The sequence below is a fragment of the Chiloscyllium punctatum genome, chromosome 45, assembly GCF_047496795.1.
Source record: "Chiloscyllium punctatum isolate Juve2018m chromosome 45, sChiPun1.3, whole genome shotgun sequence".
Taxonomy (NCBI): Eukaryota; Metazoa; Chordata; class Chondrichthyes; order Orectolobiformes; family Hemiscylliidae; genus Chiloscyllium; species Chiloscyllium punctatum.
In genome coordinates, this window is record NC_092783.1 from 35,804,870 (window position 1) to 35,819,294 (window position 14,425).

General features: G+C 43.8%; 1 protein-coding gene across 1 annotated transcript in view; it reads left to right on the top strand.

Annotated features, from left to right (window-relative positions):
* Positions 1-2,948: 2,948 nt before the first annotated feature.
* Positions 2,949-14,425, top strand: part of c45h6orf89 (chromosome 45 C6orf89 homolog) — a 53,421-nt gene continuing 41,944 nt past the window's right edge. The window contains exon 1 of the mRNA XM_072563542.1: positions 2,949-3,202. Coding sequence (XP_072419643.1) covers positions 3,014-3,202 — 189 coding nt within the window. The 5' untranslated portion in view covers positions 2,949-3,013. The remainder of the gene's footprint in view (positions 3,203-14,425) is intronic.

A 14,425-nucleotide genomic window follows, 5' to 3' on the forward strand; every position in this document is an offset into this window, starting at 1 on the left:
GTGTGTTTATATGTGTGAACGCTTGGTAAAGTATGTGTGGGTGTGATTGAGTATAAGCCTGTGCCTGGGTGTAAGTGTGGGGGGTCTATGTGTGTATGAGAGAGAGTGTGTGTGTGAGAGAGGGTCTGCGTGAGTATGTGAGTATGTAAGAGTGTGTGTATGTGTGTCCAGAGTGTGTTGCTGGAAAAGCACAGCAGATCGGGCAGCATCTGAGGAGCAGGAGAATTGACATTCCAAGCAAAAGCCCTTCATCAGGAATGAGGCTTGTGGGCCAGAGCTGAGAGATAAATGGGAGGGGGGTGGGGTGGGTAGCTGAGAAAGTGATCGGTGGATGAAGGTGACAGAGAAGGTGATAGGTCAGAGGGGGAGTGATGGTTAGTCCGAAGGGCGGTGCCGAGTTGAAGATTCGGGGCTGAGATGATGTTAGGGGAGAGGATATGAGTACGCTGTTGAAATCCATGTTTATCCTGTGTGGTTGCAGGGTCCCAAGGCAGAACATGAGGTGTTCTACCCCCAGACCCTCGGTGGTAACGGTTTGGCAGTGGAGGAGGCCCAGGACCTGCATGTCCTTGACGGAATGAGAGGGGGAGTTGAAGTGTTCAGCCATGGGGCATTGGGGTTGGTGGGTACTGGTGTTCCAGAGATGTTCTCTGAAACAATCCGCCAGAAAGTGTCCTGTCTCCCCAATGTAGAGGAGACCACACCTGGTGCAACAGATGCAGTAGGTGACATTAGTAGAGGTACCAATTGAAAGGTGTCAGGAGTGGGGTGTGGGCTGGTGGGGTGCACTTTCTGCGGTGGCAGGGAAGGGTGACAGGAGTGGGGTGTGGGCATTTCCCCCTCCCACCCCTATCAGCATTCTAGAGAGACCATTCCCTCCCCGACTCCCTCGTCAGGTCCACACCCCCCACCAGGCCACACCCCAGTCCTGGCACCTTTCTCTGCCACCGCAGGAAGAGAAACCTGTGCCCATACCACTCCCCTCACCTCCATCCAAGGTCCAAAGGGATCCTTCCACATCCGTCAGAAATTTATCTGTACCTCTACCAATATCATCTACTGCATCTGTTGCATCTGCTGTGGTCTTCTGTACATCGGGCAGACAGGACGCTTTCTGGCGGATTGTTTCAGAGAACATCTCTGGGACACTCGCACCCATCAACCCCACTGTCCCGTGGCTGAACACTTCAAACTCCCCCTCCCACTCCGTCAAGGACATGCAGTTCCTAGGCCTCCTCCAACGCCAAACTGTTACCACCCGACACCTGGAGGAAAACGCCTCATATTCCACCTTGGGACCCTGCAACCACACGGGATAAATGTGGATTTCAACAGCTTCCTCATTTCCCCTCCCCACACATTATCCCAGTCCCAAATCTCCAAGTTGGCCCTGCCCTCCAGACCTGTCCATCACTGCCCACTTGACCTATCACCTTCTCCCTCACCTTCATCCACCTATTGCTTTCGCAGCTACCCACCCCAACCACTTCCCATTTATCTCTCAGCCTGATGAAGCCTCATTCCTGATGAAAGGCTAATGCCCAAAATATCAATTCTCCTGCTCCTCAGATGCTGCCTGACCTGCTCTGCTTTCCCGACTCTCGACTCTGATCTCCAGCATCTGCAATCCTCACTTTCTCCTGAGTTATGTGTGCTTGTCTGTGGGTGTGTGAGAGAGTATATATGCAACGGGGGTCACCTGTAATGTGAAATGAACCCAAGGTCCCAGTTGAGGCCATTCTCGTGGGTACCAAACTTGGCTATCAGCTTCTGCTCGCCCATTTTGCATTGTTGCCTGTACCGAAGTTCACCTTGGAGGACGGTCACCCAAAGATCCAAGGCCAAATGTCCCTGACCAATGAAGTGGACCCTGACTGGGTGGGAACACCCCTGTCTGTTGATTGTTGTGCAGTGTCCATTCATCCGTTATTGTAGCATCTGCTTGGTCTTGCCAATGTACCAAGCCTCAGGACATCCTTATTGCTGGTAACTCGGCTGCTATACATCTCAATGGTATTTGATCCTTCTTGCACAATCAGGGGTTTTGCTGTCTGGTTAGACATGCAGTCCATTTTAAAGTCGCTGTGCTTTCAGAGCCATAGGCTGCTCTTTCATTCCAAAAAGCAATGTGAGCTACGTTTAGGGGACCATCGCCACAACCAGAGGTTGGGTTTGAGAAGGTGGAAGTCTTCAGGGTTGAAAGTCAGAACAGGAAACAAACTCGTCATTCTCCACTGATCATCAGAAATAGGAACAGGAGTAGGTCATATGGCTCCTCAAACATTCTGTCATTCAACAGGAAAATAGCTGATCTGATATTTCTTATGTCCATTTTCCTGCCCTTTCCCTGCAACTCTTGATTCTCCGACTGATCAAGAATATATCCATCTCGGCCTAAAATATACACTGGATCTGTGCACCTACAGCCCCCTGTGGCTATGAGTTCCAAAGACATGCAACAGTCTGAGTGAAGAAATCCCTCCTCACCTCATCCTTGAATTGGCTCCCCTTTATTCTGAGACTATGTTCACTGGTCCTAGGCTCTCCCATGAGCAGAAATAATGTCAGCATTTACCCTGTCCGTCTCCTTAATAATTCTGCATATGTCACTAAGCATCTTTCTTCTTTCCTCCAATGAGTCCCAACCTGTTTAATCTTTGCTCATAAGGCATGCCCTCCAAACCAGGGACTATCCTAGTGAATCTTCTCTGAATTGCCTCCAATGAAATATGATCTTTTCTTAAATAAGTGCAGACCAACTTCCCAGCTTGCTGAACTGACCAAGTCCCATTGCAGGCAGTAGATGGGGCACTGAACCTCCCAGCTGATGAATCTGCAGCTACTGCTCCCTCTAGTGTTGCAGGACCAGGAAACGCCTCCTCCCGGGGAGAAGGGCCAGTGCACGCGTGCGCACAATGGTCCCTTCGCCTTGGAGGAGCAGTACGCGTGCGCGGTGAGGGCCCCTGCTGACTGTGTGCGCTGCTCGATGGCCTCTGGGCGGTGATGGCGGACGATGGGGGCTGCCCCCAGTGAGCCGTGTATCTACGAGAAGCTGGCCGACAGCGTCGAGGTGCTGCGGCAGTCCGGCGAGCGCTATGGCATGTCCGAGCGCGACATCGAGCGGTTCATCGCCCAGATCCTGGAGACCAACGAGCCGCAGCGGGAAGCGGCCAGACACCCGCGGCTCCTGACAGCGGCCAAGGTGAGGGAGCGGCCCCGAGGCTGATGGCGGCGGGGGGCGGCGGGGGGCGCTCGGCCTCCTCCAGGGGAGTCACACACTGGTCAGAGACCCCCTCAGCCACCCGCCAGTTCCCACTCTTTCACTTCTCCAAACCCCCAGTTCTGGGCCTTGCTCCTGACTCGGTCTGTTCTTGGAGCAATCCCCAAGGCGAGAGTTGGATATAAAAATACAAAGTTGGTGCTCGGTATCCAGCAGGGAGGGTCACTGGGTGGGTTCAGGCAGGGAGGGAGGCTTTCTTTCAAAGGCCTGGCAACTCTGACCGACTGTTTTTATCTTTAAGGGTTTGGTTGGTCCAAGGAGAAGTGTCACTAAATGTCCAGCCAAAGGAAATAGATTTTTGACACAAACCTGAACCAGGGAAGTTACCACAAACGTCAAATTGAAAGAAACGTGCATTATATGTAGTAGCGATTATTGGTAAATCGGAGAGCGAGGAGGTTTTTAAAACTGACAAAATGACAAAGTAAGGGAGAAGATTGAAAACTTTGAAGGTGAATGAGCGAGTATTATAAAACAGACAGTAGAAGCTTTAAATGGACGAAAAGAGAGCGAGGGAGGGGCCAAAGTGAACTTTGAACCCTTAGAGAACAGGCTGGGAAGATAGTAGGGAACCAGGGAAATTGAACAAATAATGGGCAGCACAGTGGTTAGCACTGTTGCCTCACAGCGCCAGAGACCTGGGTTCAATTCCCCCCTCAGGCGACTGACTGTGTGGAGTTTGCACATTCTCCCCGTGTCTGCGTGGGTTTCCTCTGGATGCTCCGGTTTCCTCCCACAGTCCAAAAATGTGCAGTTTAGGTGAATTGGCCGTGCTAAGTTGCCCATAGTGTTAGGTGAAGGGGTGAAATGTAAGGGAATGGGTTGGGGTTGGTTGCACTTCGGTGGGTCGGTGTGGACTTGTTGGGCCGAAGGGCCTGTTTCCACACTAAGTAATCTAATCTAATCTAAATACTTTGCATTGGTCTGTCTGGTAGAAAACACTAAACATTCTAATAATATTAAATAATCAAGGGCAACAGGAGAGGAAATAAATTCAATGCTGTTACTGGAGAGAAATGCTGGGGCTAAAAGTCACTAAGTCCCCTAGACCTGATGGGATGCTTCCAAGAACATTAAAATAAGCAGCTATGGCAATAGTGGACTGGTCGTAATCGTTCAGGAATTCTTAGATTCTGGAAAAGAGGATGAGTTGGCAGATGCAATATAATGTGGGAAAATGTGAGGTTATGAAGAATAGTGGAGTTAACTATTATTTAAACACAAAAATTATAGAAAGCTGTAGTACAGAAGATTTTGGGAGTCCTTGAGCCTAAATTACAAAGCTTGCTTCTGAGTTTGGAAGTTAGTATAATCCAAATAGAATGTTTTTAATGTTGGCAATGGATTATAAGTCTTAGTAAAACTACAAAAAGCAGTAGTTAGACTACAGTTAGAGTACTGGGAGTTTTGGCCACTTTATCTAAGGAAATACCTTCAGAAGGTAGTCCAGAGAAAACTTCACTCGGTTGACCCCTGGTATGAAGGGATTTCCTATCAGGAGAGATTTCATAGAGTGGGCCTTGGAGTTTAGAAGATTGAGAGATGACCTTATTGAAGCATACAGAATTGTTGCAAGGCTTGATTGGAAGGTGCAGGGAGGTTGTTTCTCCTTGAGAGTTGAGGAACAAAGGACATAACCTTGGAGCAAGATGTCTCCAAGATAAGACAGATATGAGGAGGAGTTTCTCCTATGAGGGTGGTGAATTCTTTACCACACAGGGTTGTGGAGGTTGATGTGTATCAATTTCCCCTCTAAGCTGCATGTGCAGTCTCTCCAACATTCGGGGCAAAATGATCAGCGTCTGCATACCAATTGCAGAATTGATGTATGATTCCAGTAATTGCTGCCATTCACAACCTTAGAGGCAAGAAAGAAAATTAGTAGGCTTGTTGGTCATTATATTCAAGGCTGAGGAAGACCATTTGTAATTTGTCGCACAATCAAGGCTTATGGGGAAAAGGTAGGAAAGTGGAGTTAAGAATTATCAGACCTGCCATGATCTAACTAAATGGTGGAGCAGACCTGAAAGGTCAAATGGCCCACTGCTGTTACATCACATGGTCTTAAGGTGGTTATAGATGGGTTTGCAATAAAATAGCAAAGCCTTTCAAACTTCACAGTTGTAAATTCAGCCAGAGTGCTGGAATGTGATATGAGAGTGTAGATTGAGATGGGTAACTATAGGTTACTGTTTTAAAAAGGCTACAGTAATCAAATACAGCGTTGTCATTACCAATTTTTTTAAAAGGCAAGTCAAGCATAAAGAAGTTGAGTGTTTTGAAGAATTGATAAGGTTAAGGGGATATGCTATGTACAGTGTGTCAGTTAATCCAGTTGTCTAGATGGCTGGTTTGCAATGCAGCATGATGTTAATAACAAAACTCAATTCCCGCACCAGCTGAAGTTATCATGAAGATCCCAACTTCTCAACATCACCTGTTGCCTGAGACATGTTGACCATCTGATTAAACCACCACTAGTCATCTCTGTCTCTAATGAGAGAGCAGCCTATAGCCCATTAGTGATCACGTTTACCCTATCTGTTACATGGATCTTCAATTGAAAAGGGGTTGAATGTGTATTAAAGAAAGTCACCGCTGTATGCGCTTTGTCTTCTGAACCCTTGAGTGTCTGTATAATATATATGATTTGAACTTGACCATCAAGTGCACAACTTTATGGGGTTTGGCCATGGACATGATTGCAAAAGGCATCAGGATGCACAGGCAGGTGAAACAAGCAGACCGCATAGAATTTAGCCTTAGTCATAATTAGAAGCAGCGAAATTGATATAAAAATATGAAAGGGTATTGGTGAAAAGAGATGCTTTGGATAATTTCCTAATAGTACATACACAGATCAATAGTTATTTGTGGAAAATAGTCGGTATTGTTAGGGGCATCAAGGATAAAAGTAAAATAGTAGTGATTAGGCCATAGTAAGACTACCATACCCTTTTGGGGAAACAAGTATTCGAGCAACAAAAGCATGGCTACTGCTTGCATTGTTGTGAAAGAAGAACCAATCCTTCAAGTATCACATAAATCATAAAATTTATTTCACCTCCAGAGTGGTGGAAAGGAAATGATGACTTGATAATTGTTTCCTGGTCATGTGGTGGCAACTGTTTCCATTGTAACGGTCATTAATTCTTCAGTCTACGTACCATCCTGCATCAATTCATTGGAACTTTTGCACTTCCTACTTTTTTAACGCATGAATAGTGGTGATCCTTGTTAATAAATTTAGATAATGGTATAGCAACTTTGAGATTTTCTTTGTCATGTATTAATCTTATTGGGAAGTAAAATTTGGAACTTTTTTTTCTTGGCTATTGAATGTTTCCTGTTAACATGGTGCAGAGTTTCTAAGCTTACTTATTTATTGAGTGGCAGAGATATCCTGGTAAAAGGGAAAAGTATTGGAATGCTATCATCAGAAGAGGGGAAGCATTGGAGGATTTGATGCAGTTTTGGGATTCATTAAGTGCACGATTGCAGACGTTCGTGTGTTGCTGCTAGTTTTTTAATTAATCCTATTATGAGTATCATTGTCAGAAAAGAACAAAGCTAGATGGGCCACGCTGTGCAAACCCTGTCCAAAATGCAGGACAAATCTACTTTTGTCGATTCCTGTCCAATCAGTCTACTCTCGAACATCACTGATTACTGCAGTTGGAGAGGCAATATGTTGTATATCTCTAAGTCAGCTGCAGGTACTGAGAATACACCTTGAGAAAACCTGTAAGCATGGCAGTAAATCCATCCAGTTGCGCCAGCAGTCCCATTCTTTTTTTTAAAACTCTGTGCAACATTAAAATTCCTACATTGCGTGCTTTAATAACTTGTGTGTTCATTTCTGAGCTGTTACCTGATATGGAATCCTTGAGATGTAGGGCATGGAAAGGCATGTGTAAATGATAGCTGTGCTGAAAGTAGCCCTTGGAATTATGTAATTGTGGTAAGGGCATTTAATGAAAAGCACCCTCACGGAAAACACGATAATTTCCTCTGATGTTTAAAGGAATCTAAGGAGGAATGCGTGGTTATTAGTAAGTTAGCATGTGTCCCTTCCTGTTGTGCTGACATTGGGCCTGTCGGTGCATTTCCATTGCCTGCCTAGTCTTGAAGCACCTTCAACCAATCTTACTCCTCAGAGACAGTGGGCACTTAGTTTGATTCTGTGTCCAGTTTGACTTTGCTCTGGAGTGCCAGGCTAAGCATTGCTCAGCATATCACTGATACATAACTTTAAGGGAGCATATTGCAATGCAGCTGAACTTCATTTCCAGAGGGCCAGTGGCTTATTCCCTGCTGCCCTTGCAATCACATGGCAACAGGTAAAGTTGTTTCCTGGCTCTGTGTTGCAATAAAATACAGTTGTAGGCAAAAATGCCATTGTTGCCCAGAGTCCATCCATTCTGGCATTTCGGTCGCCTGATCAAAGGCGGCCAGGGCATTTGTGGGGTACAAGTTATGGCAATTCCTGGGAATTTTGCAGAAACTTGCAGGGTGCCTTTGGTGTATTCACATTCTCCATGAATAGTAGTGAGTGAAGCTCTTTCCTGATCACAGGAGATTTTACTTGGCTGCATGAATGTAGTTGATTGCTCCTGCACCTGAGGGAACCCGGTCATGGCCCAGCTGGCCTGGTCAGTACGATAACTGGCTTAACATTATCATTTGGTATGTGGCATCTGTTAACTTGATAGTAATGTACTGCTGATGGAAAGATGAAGGGCTTATGCCCAAAAAGTAGACTATCCTGCTCCTAAAATGTTGTCTGACCTCCTGTGCTTTTCCAGTGCCCCCTTTTTGACTCTGATGCTCCAGCATCTGCAGTCCTCACTTGCTCCTGATGGAGAGATCCCAGATGATCTTTAGAGCATGCTTGAGGTGAATATGTTGAAGTCTACAGACAGTGGAATGTTTGGCCAGCAGATCCTGGTGGACCAAAAATTCTGCACAGGTCTGCTACCAACTTGCCACAGAGATCTCAGCTTCTTTGAACAGCTCTGTGAAGTTTATAATTAAAAGGTATTATTCTGTTGATAGTTTTTCTTCCAGCAGTTGTGCTTATAGGTTGGACTAGCATACAGACAGTAGCCTAGATTTTGTTGTAATGATTGAAAAGCTGTCAGTGTTTGCGACATTACTGAAACTGAGTCTGTTCACGTACAGAAGAATGCAGGACTAGAGGTTGTCTGAATGATTTTAAGCTTCCCCAGAGCACATGTCAAAGGCATATCTGTGGACTGATGAGAACTTATACAATGAGACAAACAGTTTTGAAGTCTAAGTCCTCAATAAAGTTGGGTATGTTGAATACAATATAACTAGGTTTACAATGGCGTATTAACTTCATAATTACCACTGAACACTATTGCTTGCCTTGAGGGCAGATTTTACATTTCTGGAATATCAGATTTCTGCACAATTATGTAATCTGCATTTTACTTTTCTGAATATTTGTTGGTATGGTTTAGCCTCTTTAAACCCAATTATAATTTATTTCTTTATTTGAAAATTTGAGGTGAAAGAGAAGATTCAACTTTTTAATTTCTAAAACAAAAATTACTGGAAAAGCTTAGGTCTGGCAGCATTGTGCAGAGAAAGCAGAGTTAATGTTTCAGGTCCGGTGTTGTTGTTCAGAACAGTTTTAACTTATTAATTTGTAAAAATATTTCAATGTGATTTTGTGTTGTCAGCTTGCTGGCATCATTGCTGCTGTAACAAAAATCCCATTAGCCTGGCATCAGATTTAAACTGTCTGTCGCAGAAATTGGTCTTGATGGGCAGCTTTTTTCCAGTTCAGTGAATGTTTTTGTTTTGAAGCTGATTGCAAAATCAAGGTCAATTGGCTAATAACCTGTGTTTTAAGCAGGATTAATGCAAATGTTTTTAACTTTATTTTAATGCAGTATCTTCTCTTTATAAAGTAGTATATTGCACACTTGAATATAAAAGGGCAGATGGCAGGTATGAACTCAAGAACATTTTAGCTGCATTTGGGTCATCGCCCTACAGGCCACCTCAAGCTCTGTTTGGGTTTAACCCTTCAAAATCTGTTGTAAAATTAATCTTTTGAGATGCAACTCATAAATAGCAGCAAGAAAAGAACCTTTGTGTAATTGGAAAGAGACGCACGTGGAGTCAAGTCAGCACTAATTTAAAGACAGTAGGGGGAAGCAAGTTGCTTTAGTTGAAAATCTTTTATTGAAACTACACTGCAGAACTAACAGATCCCTAATTTGGAGCCATGACACTAATTACACAATTTTCAGGGCCACAGCCCTGACTTGATGACTGCACCCTGTATTGTTGCAAATGTTGCACTGCATCAAGTTTACTTTGTACTTTTGAGGTTTTTATTCATTTTGTTTAAACAGACAGGGAGGATGCAAATATAAAGCAGCGAACTTGTACAAAACAGATTGCACACAAAAAGTAATCCAGACTGATTCAGAAGTTAATATTTGTGAATGATTGACATATGCAAAATGTTGGGTGTCTAATCCCATGAATAATAGTAAGGAGTGAGTGGACATTGAATTTAGTTGTAATTATTAATTTCTTCTTCTCCACTTCCTTGTGAATAATCATTTTTCTGGCATGTAGTTCTTTGGCTCCCATTTAGAAAATTAGGAACTTAGCATAATATTAAAAATTGATGTCTTATCAACATTGCAGTGCATTAACTCAGTACAGTATTCTTTACAGTAATCAATGGTAACCCATTTATTTAAGAAATCTAATGCTTATTGAAAGTCCAAGGAAGACTCAAAACGTCATTTTTTTCTTTCTCCATCATTGCACTCCTGAAGCCTTGTGCTTTACAGAGAACTGGCTATATATTCTGCAACAAAGATTGCATTATTCCTCAAGCAGGTTTCTAGATGTATGAGAATCATGTCAAAAATATGCCAATTTTATTGATCACATATAACGTGTGCAGACAGCAGGATATTCTTTGAGCAGAGGAAAATCCCGTACTGCCACACATAACACATCATTGAGGAGAATCTTGATGTCCATCTGTATGTAAATTTGGGATGATATGTAAACAAAGCTGAAGAGGTGGGGGGGGGGGTCAATAATTGTTACAGTAGTCAGAACAGTGTCCTGTCAGTTTTTGGGATGCGCATCTGATTCCTGAACAGCCTAATGTGACAAATGTCCTAATTTGCAGAATGATAAGGTAAATTTAATTAGCATAATTGCAGCCAGATCTGCTGAGTTTTTTTCTCATTTCTGTATATATTTTATACCTCCAGCATAGGAAAAGCACAACAGATCAGGCAGCATCCGAGGAGCAGGAGAATAGGCATTAGCACTGCATCAGGAATCCTATTCCTGATGAAGGGCTTATGCCCGAAATGTTGATTCTGCTACTACTCGGATGTTGCCTGACCTGCTGTGCTTTTCCAGCACCACACTCTGTACTCTGATCACCAGCATCTACAGTCCTCACTTTCTCCTACCTCTGGCATATTGCTTTATTTCAATATTTTAGACTAATCTTTTCCCATTGAGTAAATGATAAATGGTAAATCGAACACCTTTAGAAAAGCTGCAATTCCATGTGTTATATTGCAGTATGATTTACAATATGGGTTGTCCTCTCTAAAAATACCATTTGTTCCTGAATGTTATGAATTTAAGTGAAAATACTGAGGTGAAGTGTTAAATGGGATTGGGTTAACTAAGGGCTCGTTTAGCAAAGAAAAAAAAAATCATTGGTGCCTGAGAGAGGAATCCGATTAGCTGCTGAACTCCAAAGTTGCCAGTGTCCCCTGGGCTAGGTTAGGGGGTGCTTTCTTTCTCAGAATTATCTTTTCCCTTGCTGGCTTATAGGGGCTGCTCTGTTATGTTTGGACATGCCTTGGGAATGATGACACCCTTTGAAGTGATGGTTTTGGGTAGCAGCTGCATTCTAGCCAGGGGTGGGTAGTGCATTTGGACGGTTTGGTGGACTGGGAGGGTTAGGGTGGAGAGAAAACATTGGCATAATTTAGTGCAATCAGTCTGGTAATGTACATTATATATTGCAATTGTAATGCAAAGTGTGTGATTCATGTGTACATTGTTTCTGTTGATTTAGTGATGTATGGGCTTTAAATCTGTCTGAAGGTGTTTATTTCTGTTGGCATGGAGTTTTATTTGTAAATAGTCTTTTTGAGAGATAATTGTAGGAGGCTATTAGGATTTTGTTTTACATTGGGAGGTTTTTACAAGTGCACACAGTAACAATGTGTGTTACAAGCTTAGTGATTGATTTTGTTTTGAAGAAACATTCATATCTTGGAGGTAAAAGAAACTCTTTAGTTTTTGTCCACTGAAGAGTTGGCTGAAGCTGAATGTGTAAAATAGTTGCTCCTAAGAAAAGAAGGTAGTTTAAGAATGTTGAAGTCAGAAGTGTTTGGTTACAATCTTGAAGAAGTTATTTGAAGCTGAGAGTCTAAATTCATTTGTATAAAGGCTTCAGGAAAAGATTATCGCAGTCTCAAGACGGGGAGTTGAAGCCACAATTAAAATATACCCTATAGATGACCCAGAAAATAAATAACACCATCTTATTCCCCTACAAAACACTGCACCAGGTTAAATTAATAGCTATGGCTTATATTTTAAGTTTAATCAAGAGACTTATCTCCAAAAACATATAATCAAGAAAGAACCCACGTACTCACTAATACAGCCTTTCTCTTGGACTGACTTAAAACAACAATTAACTTATCTGATTCGGTGTTGTGAACTTCGCCCAAACTGGTTCCTCCAAGATTAGTTGTGAAATTCACTGTTTGTTAATTTTCCCAGATGCACTCCAATGTCCAGCGACACATGAATTCAAAACCAGCAAAGGCAGTAACTGTGCAGGTTCTCCCCCACACCGCTCCCCCCCCCCCCCCCCCCACCATCTTATTTTTCTTTTTCTCTCTCTCTCTCTCTCTATTTCTCTCTCTCCTGCACTGTCCTCACCATGTGCTTCCTTTGTCTGTTCTTCTCCCTTTTAAAACTACTGTTGTTTTGACTTTTTGTTTTCAAAGTTCCTGCTAGAAACGAAAATCGCTTCTTAATAATCGCTCTAGACAAATTCAGGAAAACAAAGTTTTATTAGCAAGTCTGCAGAGTCGGGCACCCTTCTGAGTAAAAGGCGCGCTGAGGCTTACAAAGTTTCTCATTATATACAGTACAAATCCCTCCCCTCCTTGGCTCTAACAAGCCATGAGGTTCACATTCTTAAAAACATCATTATTCTTCGATTTACACCCTTATCACAAAGTCTGCAACAAATGCCTAAGACCCTCCCCTCCCTGGCTCTAACGAGCCATGAGGTTCACATTCTTAAAAACATCATTATTCTTTGATTTGCACCCTTATCACAAAGTCTTCAGAGTCTCCAAAGTTGTTTCTCTCACCCTGCAGTATTATCAGTCAAGGACTCATCCTTCCCTGCCTGTGTTAATGGTTTCATCAATCAAGGGCCTGTTTGTTTTTACTCTGCTCACAAATTGTCAGCATTCTGCACAATTTAAACTATTCTACTTTTGAGTATACAAAATGTTTTAGAAAAGAAACAAAAGTTTTGTCTTTTATTATAGATCAGTCTGTGGTCCAGGCACATCTTAAAGTTTAAACCGAAATTACCTCTCACAATTCCACCCTTTTCTTTCTTTAAGATGTGCCTGACCAAGATAGCCCCCCCTCCTCAAGGGCCCGGGAAATCCTTGGTCTTTCGCAGCAACATCACTTTAAGTTCACGCGTCCCATGTTGTGGAACCACCACTGCCTGGAGTCGGGAAATATTTTTCTGAATTAAAAACTGAATACAGGGAGTTAGGCAGGGTAATACGAGAAGAAGAATCATGCCCCCCCCAACCATCAGCAACGCCGTGCGCCACCAGCTACCACCTAGGAGACCATCCCACCATCCGATGCCACTAAGAGGACGCCAAGATTGTACTGGCACATGGGCCAATTTCCGAATTTCATCGGAAATTTTCAAAACCGCTTTACCATTATCGTCAATTTCTAGACAGCAGTTAGTCAGGTTAAACTTCCCGTACACACCCCCCCTCCGAGGCCAACAGATAATCCAAGGCAAGTCGGTTTTGATATATAGCAGCCCTCATCTGATCCTGCTGCTTAGCCAGCAACTCCAGGGCCAGGGCAGTCCGGTTAGTAATAACCTCTACGACTGCTTGGAGCCTGATAATTCGATTTAACATATAGATAGGAGTACGATATCCCCATGATCCGTCCTGTGCCCATGTAGCTGGCCCGTAGTATTCAATAATCCGGGCCGGTGGCCACTCATCCCCCCAATCACTGACTTGGATATCCCTTGGTGACCGACGGAGGGAGTCAAAGAGTTTAATCCCCAAATCATCGCCTTCCTCCCGGGGTAATAGGAAGAACGCAGGTCGTATTAGACCCAGGAAGCATACCCCAGCCCATCCCATGGGCAGTTTGGAGTATGCCCGATTACCGCATATCCAAAATAGGCCATCTGGAGCAGGCCCTCCCTGCCTCACAACGTCATCCCACAGCTCCTTTACCCCGGGGACGCCCTCATAAGGACCAGGACCACTGCAATTCCAGTATTCGGACTCCTGACCCAGAGTCTGGACAGGAGTATCCCAGCATCGATTCCCCCGACAACCACCACTCCAGACTCTCATCATGCCATCGGAAGAATCAGAACCTAGTTCGTCAGAGGAGGAATCAGTACGTAATGGAACGCAATTTTTATGACCTCGGTTTGCAATGTACCAAGTAATATCCTCAGGCCACCATACTCGCGTGGTTGCATCCAACATATTCTGACAGGGACTAATCCCTACCTCCACGGTCCCCTTGCCTTCAATACAGAACTGGCCCTCAGGGCTGTTTGTCAGTCTCCACCCCTGGCTTTTTCTGTCGTTGACATGAGTCCAAGTGGTTTGCTGCAATTCCCCTATGTCTAAGCTTTGGCCAGTCCACGGCCATTGTTCTGACATATGCGGCCCCCCACAAACCCAGCAATTGCTAACATTTAAAACAGTGGCTATTCTAGAAGTGAGATCAATAAACAGGTTTTGTGTAATATCAGGGAGTTCAATCTTTTCTTCTACCTGTTCGTATACAGATGGCACTTTAGAGAGC